At 33.3% G+C, this 26,975-nt stretch overlaps 1 protein-coding gene and 1 long non-coding RNA gene across 2 annotated transcripts in view; one reads left to right on the forward strand and one right to left on the reverse strand.

The window, feature by feature from the left end:
* LOC143075162 (uncharacterized) overlaps positions 1–26,975 on the reverse strand; it is a 227,498-nt gene that overhangs the window by 104,819 nt on the left and 95,704 nt on the right. The window lies entirely within an intron of this gene.
* LOC143074328 (cadherin-7-like) lies at positions 6,653–20,328 on the forward strand. The gene is made up of 10 exons (XM_076249834.1): positions 6,653–6,786; positions 8,041–8,209; positions 8,828–8,986; positions 9,922–10,062; positions 10,640–10,762; positions 11,332–11,514; positions 12,879–13,066; positions 13,629–13,995; positions 15,278–15,644; positions 19,955–20,328. The coding sequence occupies exons 2-10, from the start codon at positions 8,065–8,067 to the stop codon at positions 20,004–20,006; spliced, it is 1,725 nt and encodes a 574-aa protein (XP_076105949.1). The 5' UTR covers positions 6,653–6,786; positions 8,041–8,064; the 3' UTR covers positions 20,007–20,328.

Consider the following 26,975-nt stretch of genomic DNA (forward strand, 5'->3'; position numbering starts at 1 on the left):
TTATATTTTTATACCAAAACTTGTTGAAGTAGATTCAAATAAGCACACTCAATGAAGACATGACTGATGTCGATTTAAATTCTGATGAATCTTTTCGAATAAGAAATTCTTTCATAAATTATCCAACTGGAAACTAAAACTCGATATCATTTCAGCTTCCTGTTATCAACAACCTCCCTGATTCTGTATCAATATCAGAGGATACCGCTGACAATACATTGATATTTACCATTAATGCTACAGATACAATAACAGTTCCAGTTCAATGCAAAAAGATAGGGGGAGGAACTGTGCCATTCTCGGTTTTGCAAATTCCAGGTTCAACAGGTGAACATATATTGCTACGAAATTACTTTTTTTTTTTTTATCTCCAACAAGATTTTGTGAGGTAGACGAAATCGACCTTCAAACGTGCGTATTGAACTGTAATGTCACAAAAAGGGCAGATCAGACGTATTTTGACTACATTAAATGATTACTTTTGTTTGGGATTAACTGTATATATATATATAACATTTATCAAGATAAACAAAGGCAACGGTAGTTTACCGGTGCTTGAAAGTCATTAATCGTTTGGAGAGAATACAAATCCAGGTTACAAACTTAAACTGAGGGAACACATTAATTATAAGAGGAAAAAGAATAAATAACAGGACTATTAAATTGCAAAACTAAAAAAGCCAACATATGTATAAACGAAGTTTTTGATAACAACTGCCTTATTCTTACTTGGTAACAACTTGAGATTTTAATATCGCTTTGATATCGCCCGCCTGTCTTTTAAGAAATATAACTCTTTCGCATTGAAAAAAAATGGCATGTCTGGCGTACAAAATTATAAACTCGGTATCTTTGATGATTTTTCGAACGTGTTTATGATGTATGTTTCCCAGAAATGCATAGAATACAATAAGTAACGTATTTCATTTCACTTCCGAAACCCATGAGTTTTCTCTTTAATATACTTTCTTCTCATCTTCCACAGTCTTACAATTAAATTTTTCGTATTCTTAATTTTTCGGTGCTCTAAATTGATACTGTAAGATGAGTGTTCAGTAGTTAGTTAAAACAGAGTAAATTGTTGGACTTTCCTAGGAAATGTGCTCTTATTTATTGCTCAATTGTTATACGACATATTCAAGTAAAATTTAATAAGCAACCCACATCAAGAGAACTCATTTTTTTCGAGTATTTGTTTCAGGCTTATCTAATTTCAATAAGGAACCGGAAATAATTATATGCACATTTGATATCAAAAGTAAAGTAACAAAAATTCCGAGCTCCAAGGGTAATTCAAAACGGAAAGTCCTTAATAAAATGACAATATCAAAAATATTGAGTGAATATTGATTTTTTTAAGATTACGGAGTATACAAGGATGCAGGAGCCTTCCTTAACTATGATATAACTCAATCCTATAAAGTTACAGTAGAATGTGATGACTTAGATGACAAAGTGGACGCTGATCTGACCATCAACTTAATACAAAATCAGGCAAATATTTTACCCATAACTATAAGCTTTATTTCATGGAATGAAACATATTTTATCCTACTTTTGAATACAGGTGTATGTAGATATAAGGTCTCATACAACATCCGGTCCGGCTCTTTTTATACATACAATACAAAAAAGAAGATGTGGTATGATTGCCAATGAAACAACTGTCCACAAGAGACCACAGTGACACAGAAATTAACAACTACAGGTCACCGTACGTCCTACAACAATGAGCAAAGTCAATACCGCATAGTCAGTATTTATACATATATATATTATAAGCTGAAAACAGTATATTTATTTTAACAAAAAAGATAAGCTTTCGTATAATTCGAAATTACAATAGATGCATGGCAGAACTCTACTGAACTCACATTCTACACAGTGTGATTAACTCGTACTATATCTTAAGGTCAAATAAAGTTCGAAGTTGAAGAGCATTGAGGACCAAAATTCCTAAAGGTTTTGCCAAATACAGCTAAGGTAATCTATGCCTGAGGTAGAAAAGCCTTAGTATTTCAAAAAATTCCAAAATTTTGTAGACAGTAAATTTATAAATATAACAATATCAATGACAATTCAAGTCAGCATAAAAAGTGCTGACTACTGGATTTGTGATACCCTCGAGGAAATAAATCTCCACCAGCAGTGGCATCGACCCAGTGGTTGTAAATAAACTCATCATAGATACCAGGACTAAATTTAGTATACGCCAGACGCGCGTTTCGTCTACAAAAGACTCATCAGTGACGCTCGAATCCAAAAAAGTTTAAAAAGCCAAATAAAGTTCGAAGTTGAAGAGCATTGAGGACCAAAATTCCTAAAAGTTTTGCCAAATACAGCTAAGGTAATCTATGCCTGAGGAAGAAAAGCCTTAGTATTTCAAAAAATTCAAAAATGTGTAAACAGTAAATTTATAAATATAACAATATCAATGACAATTCATGTCAGCACAAAAAGTGCATGTCAGCACAAAAAGTGCTGACTACTGAGCTTGTGATACCCTCGGGGAAATAAATCTCCACCAGCATTGACATCGACCCAGTGGTTGTAAATAAACGCATCATAGATACCAGGACTAAATTTAGTATACGACACTAAAGGTTTCTTTCATTGTCATTTATCAATTTTCGAAATCCTTTAAACTTTTCACTTCACGTAATAGATAATAAACGATTTCTTTACATAATTTGCAGTGATAACCTTATTATGTTGTCTTTCTAGATCTGTGACGACTGATTAGTAATTATCATGATGCAAATTGCAAAAAATGTAGAATTTGACATATCATTAACCGCTTACCCAAATTAGTAAAAAAAACAGAATATTGACAATTGACAACAGATATTAGTATCAAAATGATTTTAATAAGACAGCCTTTAAAACTTCAATGAAAGAAATCTATGGTGTGATTTGTTTACATAACGTTAAAAAACAAAAACACTATGACTTCATATATAGAGCATACTAATAAGTTCGTGATTTCTTTTTTAACGTAGGCTCCTGTGTTACAGAGTTTACCTGATAGTGTAAGTTTTCTGGAGGATTGGAACACCAATACTTTACTTCATACATTAACTGTTACTGACGCGGAGAGTGACATAATTACATGTACACTGAATCCAACCAGTACTATATACGATGTATCGCTTATTCCACCTTCAAATACTGGTATGTATTAACCTGCTCATGTACACTGAATCCAACCAGTACTATATATGATGTATCGCTTATTCCTCCTTCAAATACTGGTATGTATTAACCTGCTCATGTACACTGAATCCAACCAGTACTATATATGATGTATCGCTTATTCCTCCTTCAAATACTGGTATGTATTAACCTGCTCAGGTACACTGAATCCAACCAGTACTATATATGATGTATCGCTGATTCCACCTTCAAATACTGGTATGTATTAACCTGCTCAGGTACACTGAATCCAACCAGTACTATATATGATGTATCGCTGATTCCACCTTCAAATACTGGTATGTATTAACCTGCTCAGGTACACTGAATCCAACCAGTACCATATATGATGTATCGCTTATTCCTCCTTCAAATACTGGTATGTATTAACCTGCTTTGATCTTTTGCATATTTCCTTATTTAAATAGTTATCAAAGGTACCAGAATTATAATTTAGTACGCAAGACGCGCGTTTCGTCTTCAAAAGACTCATCAGTGACGCTCATATCAAAATATTTATAAAGTCAAACAAGTACAAAGTTGAAGAGCATTGAGGATCCAAAATTCCAAAAAGTTGTGCCAAATACGGCTAAGGTAATCCATGCCTGGGATAAGAAAATCCTTAGTTATTCGAAAAATTCAAAGTTTGTTATTTACTAGACGATGTGTTATAAAATTTGTTTACAGATTCATTCCAAGTTCTCGTATGTTTATACCAGATTTTACTTTGTATTCTTTATTCTGTGTTATCCGAAACATTTAAGGGATATTTTCTATTGTGAAATATTGTCAATAATCAATACCATGAAATCATACGAGAAAACAGCGATGTTAGTCACCAAAATGGGTATTACAATTATCTGGCAGGACCAACAGTATGAAAGTCCCTTTGGTATTTTTGCCTCTCCATGAAATATATTGCTTGCTGATAGGAAGCTATATAATTTAGACTGAGCTGTATAAATGAAGAAAAAATATCTGATATACACATGCGTTATCAATCAAATTAATCATTGACCTTATCGGATTTTACAGCATCATCAATTTACTTAACCATGTTGTTGTTGTTGTTTTTGTTGTTGGGAAGGGGGTTAAGGAGTCAGATGTTTAAATGATTAAAATTATTATTATTTCGAAAAATAGACGGTGTGCTCTTTTGCAAATACTATTTAAAATTTTATTTTTCTTTGTTGTTTGTTTGATAGTATTTAAATCAAATCTATGTTTATTCAGATTCTTATATTTAATGCGTTTCCCTCAGTTTTAGTCTGTTACCCCGATTTTGTTTTTTGTCCATGGATTTACGAGTTGAACAGTGGTATACGACTGTGGGCTTTATTTGTGTATGAAGAAATTTTCATCGTGTTCATGTTCTTCTAACTTTCAAAACCAGGATATTTGGAGAACATTTTTACTTTCCGATAATAGATATAGTTTATGTTTCGTACATTCAATATGTCAAATCAAAGAAAAGATTATCTCTCAATATTACACACATCTTTAAAATGTTTACTCTGTCATTTATTTATCAAGGATACGGAATCTATCTGACAGGCGGGACAACTCTAGATTATGATACAACTTCGTCATACACTTTATCAGTGCGGTGTAATGATGTTAGACGAAGTGATACGGAGAGTTTTACAGTCAATCTTATACGAAACACGGTAAATATTTCATACTTATTGATAGGAGATGCACATAGAAAATGCAATACTTCGAAAGTATTAAAAACGTATTGCTTCAACTCTAACCTACAAATCTGACGCAATAAAGAATATAGCATGTTTTTCTTTGTTCATTATGATTGGATAACTTCTTGCGTTCCTACATGTATACATCATAAGTGTTCAAACGATTAAGCTTTAGCTTTCCAGGTGAAGGAAACCCCAGAAAAGCGAACCGGACGCACGACATATTTTACTTTTTCCTTTTTTAATATATCTTAAACTTTAATCTCAATCTCATTTTGTGGTTACATGTTAATAGTTATCAAAGGTACCAGGATTATAATTAAGTACGCCAGACGAGCGTTTCGTCTACATAAGACTCATCAGTGACGCTCATATCAAACTATTTATAAAGCCAAACAAGTACAAGTTAAAACGCCTCTATTAGAAACGACTGTAATTATCGCATTTATCATAATTGTGTTAAGTTTCAAGTACCAGTAGTCATTCTTATACCTATGACATGGTTCTTCTGCTAATTATAGAATTCCTGGTCGAAGCAGAGGTTTTGGTGTTGATAACTGAAGTCTGATTTTTTAAAGTAAAAAACATTGTGTTTCTATTTATTCAAAAATGTGATGCATGTGAAGTTAGCAGCCGGTTCGTTATTCGTTATTCGATATTCAATATCTAGCCGGCTGCTAGCAGTCGGTTGGATATTCAAAATTTTGTTGAAAATCATAAAAAAAAAGAATGTGCAGTTTTCCATAAAAGCTATTAAAGGGATGTAAGATATAGATAAACAATCGCATAAGCGTTGCCTTTCAAAAAATTGTTTTTTAATGACATTACATGGCAAACAAAACTTTAAAGCATGTAAATGTAAAAGCTGTATGAAATACCCTATACTTGTAGCCACCAGTCATAAATAGTTTACCAACAACCGAGAGTATATCAGAAGACCTCAACACTAGAACATTAGTTCATGCCTTGAACGTTACAGATGTTAATGCAGCTGATACTGTGACTTGCGCAATTAACCCAAACAACGCGTTATTTGAACTAAGTAAAATATCACCAGCATCAGGTTTGTACTCTCAAATATTTTATACAATGTTACAAATTGAGTCCCTTCTGGCTTAAAAAAGTTATCAAAGGTACCAGGCTTATAAATTAATACGCCAGACGCGCGTTTCTTCTACATAAGACTCATCATTGACGCTCATATCAAAATAGTTATAAAGCCAAATGAGTACAAATTTGAAGAGCATTGAAGACCTAAAATTCCAAAAAGTTATGCCAAATACGACTAAGGTAATGTATGCCTTGAATAAGAAGACCCTTAGTTTTTATAATTTTGAAAACAGGAAATTTATAAAAAAATGACCATACAATTGATATTCATGTCTGACTTCTGACTAAAGACTTGCATTGTTAGATTAATTGTGTTTCCCTCGGATTTGGTTTTTTGCCCAGATTTATTTTCACTATCGAACTATTGAACAGCAGTATACTACTGTTGTATTTACTGGTGTAAGCTTTAGTTTCCTGAAACTGTAATTTGCTACGTGAAAGACAATGGGAATCTCGGGAATTATATCATATTTTTGATGCTTTGTCTGTATAATTTCAAATATACATCAGCTGTTCATTACTAGCCTTTTTTCCATTCAAATCAATGAAATTGTAATTCAATTTGACATCCATCTAGTAAATATTTTAAATGCACAAATGGAATAGTAAACTTCTACGTTAATACTTTGAGTAATTTGTATACTTTCGAACAGTGGATTATGGAGTTTTCCTGGTTGGAGGAACAGTTTTGGATTATGATGTCACTCCTTCGTATACCTTAAATATTGATTGTGCTGATCACAGGAGATCTGTCTCAGATGTCTTGACAGTTGCAATAATTCGAAACGAGGTAATACTAAGTTGGAAACTAATAAGATATTACATAATTGAGATTTGATAACATATTGAGTTAAAGGTGAACTTACGAAAACGTAACTCTTGATACAATGTCTTGACGGGTGATATGATATTTGTCTCATTGGCAATCATATAACATCTAAAAAGGCACATAACTTTCATTCGCATTCTCAGATTCATCTGGAACGCTCAAACCCAAACATTTGAAATCCGAAGATGTGTAAGTACCGAAAATCGTTGAAGAGCTATATGTCAAATATACCTAAAAAGAATAACCAAATTCATCTAAAGCCAACTTTGCCTCAGAGAGTTGAAACCTTAGGTTCATTATAATTTCGAAAAAAACGGACAATTTAAGTAAAGTTTGTTAAATCATGTCAGTACCGAAGCACTGACTACTGAGCTAATGATACCCTCGGGGACTCATAGTCCATCAGCAGAGATATCGACCCAGTGATGTAAAAAATTGAAAACAACACGTTTAATAATTTCTTACGTTAACTGTTACTTTATAAAAATTTAGAACTTTGTATCAAATGAAAGCTTAAAGACTTTAGATGACTATTGATCCCCTGTTGAAGTTTCATTTGAATAATCAGAGAGTTATATACAATTTAAAGATATGTACATGATTTTTCTTATGATGCGAAATAGTTCAACAAGTAGTTCCCGTTTCTCCCTATAGTCTAATGTCATCAGGAACCTCATTATTCAATTTGTGATGTCAGATTTTGTCTCCAGTGCCGCTCCAAAATCGGAAATGCATTGATTTCTGTAATGAGACATGTTAATCAATTCATATATGTTAATAACATCTTGGATAATGGATCTTAGATAAAATACTAAAATTGTGAAGTTTGTGTGGTAAAAAAGTGATGTTTCACCAAACTAGGTCATTGTAAAAAACCAAATCATCAATACGATATTTGACTAACATTTGTATTACATAAATTGTGTAAGATAATGTCTATGCCAGACTGTTGGTCATATCTAAATTATATTGGACATTCTTCAAATTGAGTCAATTTTGACACTTTCATCAATGGATTTGCGTTAGTGCAAGTTAAAAGGCAATGTAGCAATGGCAGATATTTTTTTTAAATTTATATTTACCATTTCTTAAAGGGTGCTGCATTTTTAAATCATAAAATTCATCATTGAAGCTGAATTTGTCTATCAAGTCTTAACAACTCCCAATTTTATTATAACATGTAAAATATTGTTGCTTATCTGTTGTTTACTATAGCCACCAACAATTGTAAACCTACCAATGAGTTCAGACATACCGGAAAGTATAACTTCAGAGAGTTTGTTATATACCATATCGGTAACAGATCCGACTAATGATACAGTTACATGTGTTATTACACCAGCAACTTCTATATTCTATCTCCAAACCACATCAGCGCAATTTGGTAAATTTAAAGTAGTTTGAAATGTATGTCTTCACATATATGCTTTGATTAAGCGCTATGTGTAGTTATACTTAATAATTTAGAATAAATACTCGCTTATACATTTAAATTATAAAAATTGAAGAAAAAAACACTCAATGAAATCATGCAACCGTTGCACTTTTCTGAATTTACCTTCGATGGGACGCTCAAAGCCGAATATTTGAAAGATGACGACGTATAAAAACCGAAAAACAGGTTGAAAGATATGTGACCAAAAAGGACTTAGGAAAACCCCTTCTAAAGAGATTGAAATTTGGATTTAAACAATACAAGGTTTATAAGAAAATCCACCTTTTGGATATTGCTGAGAGGCAGTGGGAGCAAGAAATATATTAAGCCTATCAAAATATTTTGTGTCGATTACGAAAAAAATATTATGGTTTAATATAGTTTCATATGCAACTAAAATAATGAATACCAAAAAACGGAAGACTATTTAGGCAAATAATTTGAACCTTAATTGACATAAAGTATAATTTTGTTAGTTTTAGGAGGTAAAGATAACAGTCAGAACTCTAGTTTCAATATGAAATATAATTCTTTGATTTCTCAACGAAATAAAATATTTATTTACAGAAACCGAGATATGGGTTCGAGGTAATCAAGGGTTCGTGTATGATACTAAAAGACAATATACTTTAAATATAGAATGTGCTGACCAGCGAAGAAGTGATTCGGATGCGTTTTACGTTTACATTCTTCGAAATATGCCTCCATACTTTACCAATCTTCAAGGTAATATTATAGTAACTGCGAAGGAGTAGTCATTGTAAAGTTATCATACAACTATATAATCTACAAAAAGAACTGCCTAATCAGGTTAATCCATGTGGGCAGGTTAAACCCTTATTGGCCAATATTTATTTAAACTCAAATATTATTTTCTTAATACAATACAAATCTATATAAAATATTGAACGCAACTATTCCAAAAGCGTTGTTCTGTTAGTTGCCCTTTTTAAGGATACATACCATACTATACATTTTATTTCAATACACCCTTACAATTTACAATTCCAGCTAGCGTCATGTGTCGCACAAAGGGGAGAAGTTCACGTTTCTGTAGCTTTCTAATTTAACGAATATAGGTTGTTCGCCTATCGCTCAATTGCCAATCTGGAAAGCCAGAGAATCTTTCTTCACAGTTGCTTTCCTTTACATGAATTGCCGACAAAGCCTGACGAGTCAAAACCACCCGGGTTTTAAATCATAGTTATATTTTCCTACCTCCTAAGGTTTACAATCTTGAGTCGACCAGCTATTAACCTATAACTGGATATAATGTCAGTCACTAAAACGTTTGCGGTTATAGTAAATCAATGACAAAATGAATGAAATATATATGAACGATTTAACAAAACTTAAACACTCCAGAGAAGACTTGCCTCTGTGCGGACCAAAAATAGTAAACAAAGTACATAGATAATAAAAGAATGCGACAGATTCATGAAACAATCGAACAAGCTAAACAGACTGAACAAAATTGCAAACATGTATAATTATTTGAACATAATAAAGAGATTAATTAGATACTATATGTTTGTTCTTTGCGTGAAAGGATAAGACTCGATTTGGTTTTATTCCATGCAAAACGAGTTGAAGTTGTTATATTTGACAAAAGAATTAAATAACTTGCAATCTTGATTAGTCTAAGGTTTTTTTTAATACAGATAAAACAAGTGTTTCGTCAGAGACTTCAGCTGCTGGTCAGATCATTTACACTGTAGACAGTGTGGATCCAGAGAGTGACAATGTACAATATTCTTTGTCATCTAACACTGCGAATGCGCCATTTATAATTAACCAAAACAGTGAGTAATACAGACTTTAAAATCTTATTTATTGTTGCTTTATACAAATAAAAACATGTGTCATGAGTGCCAATGAGACAACTCTACATCGAAGTTACCATTTAAAGAAATTTAAACACTAAATCAAATATGGTTAAAACCTAAAGGCAGAAGATGCCAAAGAGACAATGAGACAATGAAAAACACATTATGGCAAAACACTAAAAACGATCAAAAGGCAAGAAAAAAAAATAGAATATAGAAAATTACATGGAAAACTAGAGATTTAACGTATAACCTTTTTTGTAGGGGTTTTAATACTCTGTGATAAGGGTCAGATCGTTTTCTTTCCTTCATATAGCCAAAATAGATTACGTCTTTAGATGAAAAAAAAACTTAACCATGCTGTTGGTTTAAATGTCTAACGATGTCCAATTGTTACTCAATATGGTGCAAACCAAAGTGGTAGACAGTATAAACTTAGTATTGGTATGCTCATCTACACTGTCGTAATGCCGCGAATTGTAAAGAATAAACACAAAAATTATATGATTGTTTAGTTTATCAAATTGTTTAGAATAAGAAACAAATGTTTCAGCTGGAGCAATATCTTTTACCCGCTCTATTAAGACGGAGCAAGTAGCCGGCTATGATTTGTACATTAGTGTATCAGATGGGCGAAATGTGGTGGCTGCGCGATCATTATCAGTTCGTATTACAGGTAAGTTACATGATCATGATCAGTTTCGTATTTGTAGTATTAGTAGTAAGTTAATTGATTAATTATCATTCGTAGAACTTGTACATTGCTCGATCACTGCTAGTTCATTTAACGGAGCTGTATAGTATCCTTGTTTTATTCTTAATTGATTTTTGTTTTATTCCATTTAGCAGATACAGTTTTGGGTTACATAGCTTGTTTGAAATTTTTCTTCATAAGCTGTCAAAACTTTTTTAAAAATATCCTAAAGCATAATATATGTGCATTTCAAACCTGGCTAAGAGAATGTTATCATTTCGTAAGTTGAAATTATATCCGCTTATGATATATAAAACATATTGTCCACAATGAATAATTTTGATCTAGATTGTTCGGGAGGATTTTGATCAATGTTGAGGTTTCTTTTTTCGTTTTTGTGTTGAATGATTTTTACAGTTCAACACAGTACTTCTTTACTATTTAGTCCAATTTGTCAGGTGGTGCATTTTGTTATATCATTTTCGATAGATATCGTTCTCATTTTCAATTGTTTTACATCTCAGTTTATTATTTATTTTATTTGTTCGTAGGTATTAATTATCCGCCACATTTCCAAGTTCCTGCGCAGACATTAACAGTATTAGAAAATATTAATACTGGATCATCCATATTTCAACCAACAATAACAGATGAAGACTTGTCAGACGTTCATACGTTTTCTGTCGTTTATTCTCCGCCAGATGGCGCTGTTTATTTCGGCGTCGACAAATCAAGTAAGATATCCATGTATGCTATCTGTATTTCAGATTCTTGCGGTCCGCACTGAAAATGTTACTAGAAAAGCATGTTATAACGAATGGAACATATCAGATTTTCTTTTTATTGATACTGTAAGATATACTTGTACTTGCAGCGTATCGCGATATAAAGCGTCTTGCTGCGTGAGCGCGGTATATGGGTTTAAAAAGGCACACACTTGTGTAAAAAAGGACATTTAATTATATCAACATTGTATTTTACTTTACCAGATGTTCACTTCAACAATTAAAATGCACAAGACAAAAACATTCAAAAATACAAAGCTTTGTACGAACGTTAAAGAGATGATGAAACAAAAATGACATGTAAAGCAAACCTGAAAAAGTAGTCGTAGCTTGTATGAAGGCGATTCATTCCTTAATTGACAAGGATTTCGCACATTTATACGCGCATTTAAATAAAAAAAAAAGTTTCCGTTTTTGCATGCCACAACCCAAAAACTGGCAAATGGTCTATTGATACATTCGATGATTAACAGCATAATGTTTGCAAAAATTCTTTAAATATCTCTCTTACTAAAGTTTTCTGTAAAGTTTTGCTAAAAACAACAGGAACAATAGCGTAAATGACATTTATTTTCCTGCATTATTGTACAACACTCAAGGCTCTTCAATTTCGTTGTTTATTTGGCCTTTTTAACTTTTCGATAAGAGCGTCACAGATGAGTCTTTTGTAGACGAAACGCCCTTCTTGCTTACAAAATTTGGATCCTTGTGTCTATAAGTAGTTTATTGGTATAACTTTCAATCAGTATCAAATATTGATAAAAATTGGTGGACTTTAAGAATAAGATAGTGTAAAGAATCCACCTAAAATTTCTTAACTTTCATAAATATTAATAAACCTAAATATCATTCAGCCAAGGCTCCGTGTTGAAGGCCGTACATTGACCTATAATGGTTTACTTTTTTAAAATTGTTATTTGGATGGAGAGTTGTCTCATTGACACTCACATTACATCTTCCTATATCTATATACATTGCTGTTTCTTTTATATATTGACATGTAATGTGTTTGCTAAAATGTCAAACTGACAAACATCCAAAGAACAAAAAAGGTTTACTTATTGCATCAGATATAATAACAAAAATACCAGACTCTAAGGAAAGTTCAAACGGAAGCATTATTAAATGGCAAAATATCACAGTTTACATGTCGTTCCTAAGTGGTGAACCGTCATCTAGTGTGAAATCCATCCATATTTGAATAGTTTAAAACAATTAAAAATAAAACAAAATATATCCAAAATTTAATGCGACATAATCCGAATTTGAAGCGTACAAGTAACGAAATAACCTTCTCCTTGTTTTTTTTTCAGCTGGATTAATAAAATCTTTGGTTGATATTGATTACGAGACAATTCCATTCAAGTCATTTTTGCTGGTGATAACTGGGTCGGATTCTCTGTTGGAAGACACTACGAATATAACATTGAATATACAGAATGTAAACGAGGCGCCGGTGTTTACAAAGAAGTATTACTCAATTACAACTTCAGAAAATAGTGTAAGTTCAATATTACTTTACTTGCAATATATCAAATGATGCTTTTAATGATGTTTTGGTGATTTGTTATATGCCGGTTTTTATACTAAATTATAATCCTGGTACCTTTGACAACTATTTTATCAGTGTCCTACTTCATGTACATGGTTTTATCTTCCCATCTGTGTTGTGTTTTTGATTAACCATACTGAGTTTATATAGTCTGTGTTCAGAGCTCCAGTGATCCAACGGTACTCTTTTTAATGTACATATAGGAAGACTCAATTTGCTCACTAACGTCCCTTTTTGAAGTGAAATGCTGAAGTTTTCACTTACATACCGATTTTCATTTTTTCTCTCTCATAAATACTATCGACTATAGACAATTTATTTAGTAAATTTGTTCCAGCAGTTTTGTAGTATGTTAACAGCAATTGATTACAGAAACTTGTTTATAAATTATTATGTTGGTAGATTTGTGTAGTAAACACCATTACAAAAAGACTAACATATTTTTATTATGCAAAACACGTTCCAGAATTCAAGTTCCTATTGGTTAATATTGTTTATAATATTTATTTAGGGAGGAACTATGATTCAGAATCCATATTACCAGTATACAGACGTAGATGGTGACACATTAAAATTTTCTCTTGACTGTGATGCCAACACGGGTCGTTTGGACATAGATTCATCGACAGGTCTTCTCTCGTTTTCAACAGACTATGATCTAGACATAGTTGGTACAGCATCTAAGATAGACTGTAAGGTTTCTATAACTGATGATGAATATACAGATATGGCATATGTTAATATAACTATATTAGACGATAATGACAATTCACCTGTGTTTATATATAGTGAATACACGTTTTACATACCAGTTACTTCAAGTGTTGGGTCATTTGTTGGACAAGTACAAGCAATTGATAAAGATATTGGAAATTATGGTAAGTTTATCATTCAGTTACAATGCATGTTTATTGGTTTTAGTTTGCCTTTTTCGTTTATATGCCTATGCTCGTCATTTAGTCTACACAGCATGTTATTTCGTTTTGTAACCATAAACGCACTTGATTCAGAGGATAAATGCTAGCACTATTTTCTGTTGTATTTTGATGACTTAGCAACCTCGCGGTGGTTTGAACAAATAGGGTAAAAACCGAATCAAAATATGTTTCTTAACTTGTTACCCGAAAATTATTTTAAACCAAACAACCAACCACTTAAAAAACCAAAACCCGTAGTTAACACGAGTAAGAATAAAACAAATTCGCCCTATGTCCCTATAAGTGCAATCTATACTAAAGCTTAAATAACGACAAAAGAGATGAGACGAAAATAAGGTAAACACTGAAAAAAGATGCAAAAACATTAAGCAACACGTTATGAATTTCATGCGTACGAAGCGTTTTTCTTAATTTACCATCATCAGGAACGCTCAATGCCAAATGTTTGATAGCCAACGATGTATAAAAAACAAAATGGTTGAAGATCTTTACGACCAAAATAAGCTATGGACACCATAAGCCGAAAATATACTCACAGCGCAATGACAACAAACAAGAGAAAAAAAACACAATACGACATAACATGGAAATCTAAAGACTGAGCAACACGAACCAAACTGAAAACCAGGCGTGATCGCAAGTGCAAAGGATATGTAGCCGATCCTGCTTCACATGTAGTAAACAATACATGTGATATAGGTTAACGTCAACAATATTACAACAAATGTTGTCCTACTGCTCTAATACGACCCCAACAATCATATGAATCAGGTACTCTAGAAGGATAAGCAGTTATAATAATCGCTAGTATAGTATATTAACACAAACGTTACCCTATGCTAGTGTTTTCAGAAGTGTTTTCGTTTCACTTCTATTAGAAGAGATTAGAAAACAATTGATTGAAGATAAAAGAGACATTTGAAAAACATTCTGTTTTAGCCAAATATAAATATCATAATTATTTTTTTATCTTTTCATTGGTCTAAAGCATATATATAGTGGCAATCGGAGGAAGCTTCAGAAGCGCATCTACAGAGTTCTCTAAAATTTATGAGTTTTTAAAATCTTCTGGGTTTTCCCTTTATATATTTAGGAACGCCCGGAATTTACCATTTTAACCATACCCTTGCACAGTAAATTCCTGCATATGCAAAACTCAATGGTTGTATCAAGTCCAACAGCATATTTAAGTTAATATTTTACATTTCTGTCTTTACTTTAGGAAATGTCTTTTACCACATTGCACTCGAAGATTTCAACTATGGTTTGTTCGATGTAGTACAAGATGGTTCGATATTTGTCAGCGAAAGTTTAACTCAGTATACTGAGGGTTCAACATTGAATCTTACCATATATGGGGTAGATCCAGGAGCCAGGGAGGGCCTCACGATGGTTTATGTTGTATTTCCAACAACTTATGTGGCGCCAATTACTCCAGGGGATGGTATCGACTACTTAACGTTCTTTCAATATTCTCCGAACATGGCTTGGTTCGTTCCTCTGATGTTTATTCTTTTTGCCACCTTCTGTGTTGTTGTACACACTGTCTACAAATCGAATTGTTCATGCTTGAAGAAAAAAGAAAGAAGGTGAGTAGCAGATACAATTCTATATACAAGTTACTTATCGACTGTGTACAATCATAGATTGCTATATGTCAGCAATTAGTATACGTTGGAAACCGATTTTCGTGGATTTTGTACGTAAAGGTGCACAGCAAATTCAAATTGTCAACAAAGTAGAAAGTTTATATATGCTTGTATGTAGACTTAAGTCAAACCACGATAATAAGCACAAAAATGCATTTTTTCTCAATTTACGAAAATTGATACACACGAGAAGAGATAATACATCCAATATTAGTCACATGCATACAGAGCTGTGTTGCCACAAGGGATGGATAAAATCCGACACTACTGCTCCCTTTTTTTTAATTTATTTAAAGGGTAGTATTATGTTTATTCATTTTTTGAACTAAATCGTGGTTTTTTTTTAACGTTTTATGCTTGCCATACATGAAAATGACCTACTGTATATAAAATAAATAAAGTTGTGATATGCTTGTCAATGAGACAGCTATTCACCAAAGACCAGCCGGACAAAGATGTAAACAATCAAACATAACAGCCAGACCTAAATTATAACTAGATTATGAAGACATGTTAAAATGTGTAACCTAATCGGTGGGTTCAAATTTAGAAAAATATTGAACGAATGGTCGAACAACACACTAATTCACGAATTTAATTATTAATGTTGTTCGGTCACGCGTTGTTTTGTTGATCGATTATAGATTATAGGAGTCCTGATAAATTACACCGTGTAGAACGCCACATGCGGGGTGTCGGCTATGTTTGACATGGGGTGGCAATTTTGAAGCGACGAAAAAGTAACAAGGTAAGTTCAAGCATCAAAATTTCTTATTTTAAGAACTCTCAGTACCATATAATGTATTGCACGGAAGGAACCGCAACATAATCTATTTCCTGAAAGCAGAAGCAGTCGTTTTCAGTGCTCAGTTTTCTCAAACACCTCGCCCTAGTTTTCCGTGTTGCAGATTTTGAGGCTTTATATGCAAAGTTCTGTATTAAAAACTACTTTACACAACTACCCTCCGTATTATTTATATAGAATTGTATTCCTCTCATGGACTTCTACCAAATACCAGTTTCTTAGTTTAAATTAATTAATAATATATTAACTAAATATAAAGTGTCGCTCGGGGTGTCAGATTTTGCATCTCAAGGGGTAGAGGCTTGTCATAAAAAAAGATATATTTGCATGTAAATTAGTCTTCATATGATACATTTTATTTCAAACACAACTTCTATACTATGACAAAAATAAGGGTACTTCATTTTGCCTGTTTTTAGTCTTATAAAACTTGTGCTTTTGATTTCATGCATAGTAAAAAATGGCTCAAAATATTTAGTTTTAAAGCTGGTAAATGATTTCTTTTCCTTTTCAGTCACTACTATGGTCAGAAAAAAGTCAAGGCTATGGCTCAATAAACCCAAACCTGGTGAAAAATCACAAAATAGTCCTCAATATAAGATCTGCCCGAAACCTACACCAGCCAAACTGCATCATACTTCATCACCAAGTCTTTGTTCATCGAAAATAGAAATGTTATAGACTATCCCTATCCCTGCCGTTATAGCCGTTATAGATATTGTGCTTCAAGATGAATGGTTTGGACACATTCGTTCGTGCCTCCTCAGTGAGCTGGAATACGAATATGTTTTCCCACAAGCACATCAGTATTGTTCTGGATTTTGATGCTTACAAATCAAATGCTTCTGCAAATATCTTTTGCACAAAAATTTATTTTTACAGATGTCACATTCATACTGTCTTGTCCTTTTATTGTTAACGTAACTTTACAATTTTTAAGGTGCTGTACAACATCCCTGAAAGATTGTTTGCAATTAGGACATTCTTTCTTTGTTTTGATGTGTGACTCCTGGTGGCGTTTTAAAGCATAGTTGTCTTTAAAATTCTTGTCACAAATTGAACAAACCACTGTTTTTGTCTATGCTTAAACCTCACATGGTTATTCAATGCCATTTTTGAATTAAATTAAGCACCACACTCAGCACAAAGGTGGGTAGTTTTTTCGGTGTGTGTCCTTCTTTTGTGTTGTTTTAACGTGTGGCGTACTAAATTATAATCCTGGTACCTTTGATAACTATTTACACCACTGGGTCGATGCCACAGCTGGTGGACGTTTCGTCTCCGAGGGTATCACCAGCCCAGTAGTCAACACTTCGGTGTTGACATGAATATCAATAATGTGGTCATTTTAATATATTTCCTGTTACAAAACTTTGAATTTTTCGAAAAACTAAGGATTTTCTTATCCCAGGCATAGATTACCTTAGCCGGGTTTGGCACAACTTTTAGGAATTTTGGATCCTCAATGCTGTTCAATTTTTTACTTGTTTGGCTTTATAAATATTTTGATATGAGCGTCACTGATGAGTCTTATGTAGACGAAACGCGCGTCTGGCGTACTAAATTACAATCCTGGTACCTTTGATAACTATTTAATACGACCATCACGTTCTCACCGCGACACAACTACGCTTCCACTACGACTATACCACGTTTACACCACGCTGTTCAAGACAATAGTACGATTCTAGCACGCCCTTGTCGTCCTCATCACGCTCTTCGTACGACCTGACTACGTTCATACTACGACCATCATTCTCATTGTCATTTTCACATAAAATATATTATATATCTCCAGGTTTTGTTTGTCTGTATGTAGTTCTTGTCCATTTTCTCTAACCGCTCAACCTTGCTTCTCGTTTGTATAGATTAGACCGTTGGTTTTCCCGTTTGAATGGTTTTACACTAGTAATTTTGGGGCCCTTTATAGCTTGCTGTTCGGTGTGAACCAAGGCTCCGTGTTGAAGGCCGTACCTTGGCCTATAATGGTTTACTTTTATAAACTGTTACTTGGATAGTGAGTTGTCTCGTTGGCACTCATACCACATCTTCTTATATCTATTGACACATCTGTGTCATCTCTGCTATCGTTCACTAAAATATCGTCATTGGAGCTTTATTGACCAACAAAAGGTTGTAATTTAGGTTGGATTGGTCGGTCCGAAATCTCTGCTTGATCAGGATTCGTTACTATCAGAGCTCCCTCTGTCTCTACATCAACCCTTACTACCACGCCCACGTGTTCTAGAAGATTTTGGAGGCATGACTGTATTGTTTCCGAGAAATCTATGTATTAATCAGAAATAGAAGAAATGGAATTGTATTGATATGGAACACGATGACCATCATGTTGACGTTTTTACTGATAACGTAGAAAGATCGCGGTATGAACGTATTATGATCGTGGTAAGAACGTACTATAATCGCAGTAAAAGTGTGCGTGGTAAGATCGTGTTGCAATCGGATAACTCGTGGCATGGTCGTAGTGAGAACGTGATGAGCGTAGAAAGATCTTGATAAGAGTAGTGAGGTCGCAGAATAAGCGCGGTGAGAACGTGGTATAATCGTAGCGGGATCGTTGTAGAAGCGTAATGAGGACGTAGTAACATCGTGAAAGCAAATAATTTACATTTTCATGCCGCTCATACCGCGACCTTACCACGATCTGAATTTGTTTTAGATCGCGGTGAGCGTAGTGCGATCGTGGTCTAGTGGGACTGGGACTTTAAAGACTAAAATATGGACCAAATGACATACCTTAAGTTTGCAATTTGTCATCATAACAGTGTAGATGTGTTTGAATAAAAAAAGTATCAGATAGAGACCGATTTATAAGAAAATGTATTCTTTTTTTATGACAAGCCTCTACCCCTTGAGATGCAAAATCTGACACCCCGAGCGAAACTTTATATTTTGATGAATAATAGTTTTTATAACCAATTAATTTAAACTAAGAAATTGGTATTTGGTAGAAGTCCATGAGAGGAAAATAATTCTACATAAATAATACGGAGGGTAGTTGTGTAAAGTAGTTTGTATACAGAAATTTGCATATCAAGCCTCAAAATCTGCAACACGGAAAACTAGGGCGAGGTGTTTGAGAAAACTGAGCACTGAAAACGACTGCTTCTGCTTTCAGGAAATAGATTATGTTGCGGTTCCTTCCGTGCAATACATTATATGGTACTGAGAGTTCTTAAAATAAGAAATTTTGATGCTTGAACTTACCTTGTTACTTTTTCGTCGCTTCAAAATTGCCACCCCATGTCAAACATAGCCGACACCCCGCATGTGGCGTTCTACACGGTGAATTAGTGATAGAGTTTTTATCTTCACCTTTTTGGTCATAGTTGTAGATCCCCAATGAAAGATCAACTGGTATGACGGTTATTATGACTGACCGTGGAAGATATTTTTCGTTATCATGTTCATTTTTACTTTGTAGCATGCGTAAAAAGAAGCGGAAAAGGCCAATGAAATCATTTCAAAGATATTGATTCGAGAAAGATATTAAAGTATAACTCTATTGTTACATGTATTCGTAAATGTGATGTTCTTCAGTATTAATTCAGATTATGTTTTTCCTATTTTTTTCAGTAATAATCATGCGATAACATTTTGTGTTTTATGATTATCTATGTGATATGTAACCGGGAAAGAGTGACGTTTATGATTTATTCAAGAATTCGAAAAGTGCTATATTTATGTTAATATTACCACGGTTTTAAGTTGTTTATTTATTTATTTTACCTATGTCTTTATTTATAAATGCCGAAAATGTTGTACAAAATGCGTACTCACATTAAACTACAGTAAACTGTGTGTTGACATAAATGATCATTGATATAGTCATATTATAGAAATTAAATGTTTACAAAACTCCATATTGTTCGAAATACAAAGGATTTACTACCCACAGGAATAGATGATCTTAGTTGTATTGGGAAAAACCTGACGTAATTGTTAGTCTCCAATGCTCTACAACTTCGTGCTTGATGTTGGTTTTTTTATCCTGCAATTAGCTAACTATTTTACATGTAACAGGTATAATAATCATTTGTTGTACAGTTGTATTTGTACTTGTATGTACAAATACAGTCTCCTGATATCCCGCTTTCTTTTTGTAGCAATGTGTAATGTGGATATTCTTTTTTCGGTACAAGTTCATTTTAGGGTCCTCTTCGCGGTCCGCGTTTAAACTACGTCGATTTATTTGAGAAAATAGAGACAATGCTTTTAGATTTGAATAACCAAAGTTTCATATTCCTGACTTGTTACAGGCATTTTCAAATGCAGAAAATGGTGGATTGAACGTGGCTTCGCTTTTCGTCCTGCTTCTAAAGCTCATACAAATAAATTATATATTTTCCGAAATTGCACATTTATTGTATATTTATTTATTTATTCGACCGCTTTTGTGTAAAACAAAACAAAAGCGCTCGTTTGACGTACACAATTGACAGCCTGGTATCCTTGATTTTATTTGTTTGCTATTTTTTGCAATCAATTTTTCTGAAATAATTCATATTTCACATAATTAGAATGTTCTTAAATTAATACAGATGTGATAATAATTGAATGATTTCTTTTTTTTGCATTGGAAATTATGAAAATTACTAAATGATGAAAAGCAACTCATAGTCTTCTTATTTCATCGAAATATAACAGAAACACATTATATGTCATCTGTCTAGAACCGTTTAAGTGTTTAAATGAAGGTACGTTCATGTTTAAATTGAAATGAAATCTCAGTATGGAAAAGTGTAGTCCTCTTTCATTAAAAAAATGTATGTTGTGGTTTGGCAGTTTCATGGAACAATTCAGTGACTAAAATATTATTATTATGTCGAAATAAAATCAAGCTATTATGGGATGTTTTAACATCCGCAAGTTATCACATTTTCCGCAAGTCGATGATTGAAACTCTGTTTTAACTGATGTTAACTTAATGCTTTAAACTTTACTTCTAATCTTTCGAGACGTCAATAATCATATATCAAGATATACAATGACAATAACCAGTGTGAAAATCAAATGAAAAAAAAACTTTCTATCCCGGTCAACGTTCCAAGCGGCGTTAGTTAAACTTCACATTGTTTACCCTTCATGTAAGTCTATACACAGCAACAATCCTTTACACAGGCACTTAAATACATCTAAGGCGAACAATTATTAAATAGTACTGACCCCAAAGACTTAATAACATTAATGGTACCAATATTTTTCTACACCAGATGCAATTTCAACAATGAATATCTCTCCAGTTATGCTCGAGGCCAAAATATTTGAGAATATCCAAAGATTATTAATATATGTAGTTTGTAAAACGTAAAGCCAAATATAATAAAAAGGATGTAGTATAATTGACAAAAAGACAGCTCTCCACGAAAGGCTTAACTTATCAGATGGATACAAATAGAAATATAACACAGCGTGGACGTTGCCGGGTACTTGTATATATCCCAACAACAACAAATACACTAAGTACAGATCTTAGTAGTAGTCGCTGTTACTGACAGCTAGTTCAAAGCCATTAACAACAAATAAAAAAATCATGCATCTAAGACTAAAGTATTGCAAGGAATCAGATTACATGAGAGAGAAATATTCCTTCACCTAAAATAATTTCCAAAATTTAAATATAAGAATATCCGTTTTTAGCTCACCTGGCCTAAAAGGCCAAGTGAGCTTTTCTCATCACTTGGCGTCCGGCGTCCGTCGTCGTCCGTCGTCGTCGTTAACTTTTACAAAAATCTTCTCCTCTGAAACTACTGGGCCAAATTAAACCAAACTTGGCCACAATCATCATTGGGGTATCTAGTTTAAAAATGTGTCCGGTGACCCGGCCAACCATCCAAGATGGCCGCCATGGCTAAATATAGAACATAGGGGTAAAATGCAGTTTTTGGCTTATAACTCAAAAACCAAAGCATTTAGAGCAAATCTGACAAGGGGTAGAATTGTTAAACAGGTGAAGATCTAACTGCCCTGAAATTTTCAGATGAATCAGATAACCCGTTGTTGGGTTGCTGTCCCTGAATTAGTAATTTTAAGGAAATTTTGCTGTTCAGCAAAGTAAGATTGACAAATAAGTCAACATGACTGAAATGGTCAGTTGACCCCTTTAGGAGTTATTGCCCTTTATAGTCAATTTTTAACCATTTTTCGTAAATCTTACTAATCTTTTACAAAAATCTTCTCCTCTGAAACTACTGGGCCAAATTAATCCAAACTTGGCCACAATCATCTTTTGGGTTAGTAGTTTAAAAAATGTGTCCGGTGACCCGGCCATACAAACAAGATGGCCGCCATGGCTAAAAATAGAACATGGGGTCAAATGCAGTTTTTGGCTTATAGGAGTTATTGCCCTTTATAGTCAATTTTTAACCATTTTTCGTAAATCTTAGTAATATTTTACAAAAATCTTCTCCTCTGAAACTACTGGGCCAAATTAATCCAAACTTGGCCACAATCATCTTTAGGGTTAGTAGTTTGAAAAAATGTGTCCGGTGACCCGGCCATCCAAACAAGATGACCGCCATGGCTAAAAATAGAACATGGGGTAAAATGCAGTTTTTGGCTTATAACTCAAAACCCAAAGCATTTAGAGCAAATCTGACAGGGGTAAAATTATTTATCAGGTCAACATTTATCTGCTCTGAAATTTTTAGATGAATCGGACAACCCGTTGTTGGGTTGCTGACTCTGAATTGTTAGTTTTAAGGAAATTTTGCTGTTTTTGGTCATTATCTTGAATATTTTTATTGATAGAGATAAACTGTAAACAACAATAATGTTCAGCAAAGTAAGATTTACAAATAAGTCAACATGACCGAAATGGCCCTTAGGAGTTATTGTTCTTTATAGCCAATTTTTAACAATTTTCATAAAATTTGTAAATTTTTACTAACATTTTCCACTGAAACTAATGGGCCAAGTTCATTATAGATAGAGATAATTTTAAGCAGCAAGAATGTTCAGTAAAGTAAGATGTACAAACACATCACCATCACTAAAACACAATTTTGTCATGAATCCATCTGCTTCCTTTAATATTCACCTAGACCAAGGTGAGCGACACAGGCTATTTAGAGCCTCTAGTTTTTCTATGCTAGTACTAAAGAAATTGCTATTGGACTGGCAATACCATCAGAGAGTAACATCAGAGATATCGACCCAATGCTAGAAGCGTAAGTTCAGAATCCAATATATTTCCTTATCATACCTGTAACTTTCATTCCTGGCAACACTTGAAGTCCCTTAATTCTAGTTATAACTAAAGTACAATAAATTTCTGTCGGTCTAGGTTACCAATTAAAATCCTTCAAAGTTTTCAAAGCCCTTTCGCGAGGAATAGAACAAATAAGTTGAAATCACAAGGAATAGAACAAATAAGTTGAAATCACAAACTAATGGTTTGTAAACCAAAGAAGGCAAAAAGTATAAAGCCAAAGTCGAATAAGGATAAAGGAATTTGCATGAGGGAGATATATTTCTTACTTCAAAATAATTTCAAATATTAGGGAGGAATATTAGGGTATTTGACCTTCGTTTTGATTGACATTAAGATTTCAAACCCTGCAAAGACTGATAAACAGAAATTTCTTTTATGAACACCGTTTTTCTAGGTGGATCACACTGAAACTAATGAAAAGAAATTTTGGCTTCAATAAATCATTTCACAATCCTACGTGCTTAATGTAAATATTTCCCCCCTGTATTTTCCTTCGATCTGTTTGAGCTTTTGGTTTTGCCATTTAATTTTGATTACGGTGTTTTCGTTTTTCGATTTTCCGAGGAGTTCAATATTTTTATTTTGTTATTATACTGTTTCCTTCATCGGGACAATATGACTAAAATGGAAACTAAATGAGTATCCAAATTCATGCAAAGTCAACTTTACTTGAGGGAACGCTTTCTTAATTTATCAACAAAATACAAAGTGTTATAAATCATGTAGGTACCGCAGCACTGACTTCTGAGCTGGAGATATCCTCGGAGAACGACAGTCCGTTAGAAGTAGTATCGACACAGTGCTAGTAAATGAATATAATGCCTCCCAAAATATAACGCTAAAACATACACAATTTGAAAGCCAGGAATGTATAGTAACATAGAAACTTTCAAGTTATCTACCTTGTAGACACTTAAAATTAATAGCCAAATTCATCCTAATAGCCAGTCATAGGAGTAGATTCACAACAGTGACATTAGTTACATGCTGCTACGCACATAGAGCTAGCATGAATCTCGTCACTTAAGTAAAAAAAGGTAGTAAAATACAGGGCAGCAATGTGTAGAAATAAATGAAGTAACCGGATCTTAAGTCAATGGAACTGAAATTTAGGTGTAGATTGATCTATGTTTAAACGAGGCTATCATGAGCTGTCAATCTTTTGCAAATAAAGAAAAGAAGTATTTTTTTTTATTCGGAACCGATAAAAACTTTAAAAAAAATGTTTCATTAAAAAAAAGAAGAAGATTTGGTACAATTGCCAATAAGACAACTATATACAATTATGGCCCGTTGAAAAGGTGAATATCCAAAATTGTCAACACGAGAAGGTTATTTCACTGAGGGCGCAGCCCGAAGTGAAATAACTTTTAAGGGTTGACAATTTTGGATATTCACCTTTTCAACGGGCCACAATTGTTTTATTATACCGAACTAACAGTGGAAAGGCCTTTCGAAAACTTTCAATATATTTTTTACATAACAAAATCAAAGACAAACTGACGTTTGAAAATACATTTGTGCTCTAGAATTTCTAGAATGTACAACAAAGGTAGAATCTTTTTGTAAAATATTGATGGCCCTAAAAAGGACCGTTACTCTATAAGAGCTATCATCAGCTGCTGGCACTCTATTCATGTCCAATGCCTTATTTCCTCGTCTCTCTGTCAATGAGCTTCCAGTTAACGTGAACGCTGCCATTTTGTTTATTTACGTCTATGACGTCATTTTCATGGGAGATAACTCAAGTACAAATCAACAAACTCAAAAGGTTATTCGCCGGTGAATAATAGGGTTATTCACCGCTGGTGGAAATTTTTAGGGTTATTCATCCTTCCTTGCAATTGAATGAAAAAACAAATGAATTATTCCATGTCACGTGATAACGTTTCACCCAATAGAATTGTTTAAAATATATGAAAGGTATAATAATCTACCAAGTTCCAAGTAACGTAGAAGTTTTAAAGAATGACTATGGTTCAACTTACAGCCTTCAGCAATGAACATAACCTTAATCACAAAGTAAGCCATTAAAGGCTTCATAATAACAAATGTTCAACAATTCAAACGAGAAAACTAACGGCCATTAACAGATGTTTCAGTTTATTTAATCATGGTCAGGTTAAAATGCTGTAAACCACATTAGACTCACGTTTTATTAGAACTTGTTACTAAAACATCCGTGTATTCACTGTTGAGATGTATAAATAAAGGTTCAGTTGATGTGCTACGAGGAATGAGTCAAATACATGTATGGCTCTTTATTTCCAAGTTGGGTACCCATGCCGTTCGAGTTTGGTCAATAGTGCATGTTGGGTTGCCGCCTTAATATTATACACCTATTCACTAGGTGTGAGGGTAATAGCTAGTTTGTTGTCCCTGAGATACCAACTATTGCTCGAGGCAAAGCCGAGATCAATAGTTGGTAAGCGAAGGGACAACAAACTTGCTATTACCCGCACAAGCAGTCATTATGTGTTTTATTATACTGAACAACACAGTCATTAAGTGTTTTTATATACCAAATTAACTAATTTTCTAAAAGTGTACATATATCATCTGAAAGAAAAGAAAAAAATTGTCACATAACTTGACATGCACAAGATGAACTATACGTTTTTTTTGTATAGTTCTTCTTGTATTTGTAAATATTTCATTAATTGCAATCAAGACTAGAAAAACTTGTGTTAAATTCCGTGCAAATGATAAATTTAAGCTAAAGTACACCAAACGAAAATTCACTTTTAGAATATGACGACCGAACCCATATTATGAATAAGGTACTATATTTTAGATCTTTAAAAAAATGCGTGCGAATTGTTCCTCTCTTTTATAAAAAAAAAATCAAAAGTAAAATAAAAAAACACATAAAAAACGAATGGACAAAACTGTCATATTCCTGACTCGGTACAGGCATTATTTTTTGTAAGTGAAATTACAATCAACATAAACAGATTATACCGTTTACAATATTAGAGTTTGACCTTGCCAAGCAAAATAGTCAATGACATCATTATTGTCCAATGAAAAATAAGCATGAATGAGTACGGGAAAGATGATTATGAAACTATTAACCGGGGTAATAGTCTTTGAAACTATTGACTGGCAAATAGTCTGTGGAATGAAATAGCACAAATTTTTATATAGAAAAAACATACTGAGGTATAAAGACATGATTTATCCTAGAAACTCGAAATGAATATTTTTTGTAAATTTAGATCTCTGCAGCTTT

This window comes from Mytilus galloprovincialis, chromosome 5, assembly GCF_965363235.1.
Source record: "Mytilus galloprovincialis chromosome 5, xbMytGall1.hap1.1, whole genome shotgun sequence".
Lineage (NCBI taxonomy): Eukaryota > Metazoa > Mollusca > Bivalvia > Mytilida > Mytilidae > Mytilus > Mytilus galloprovincialis.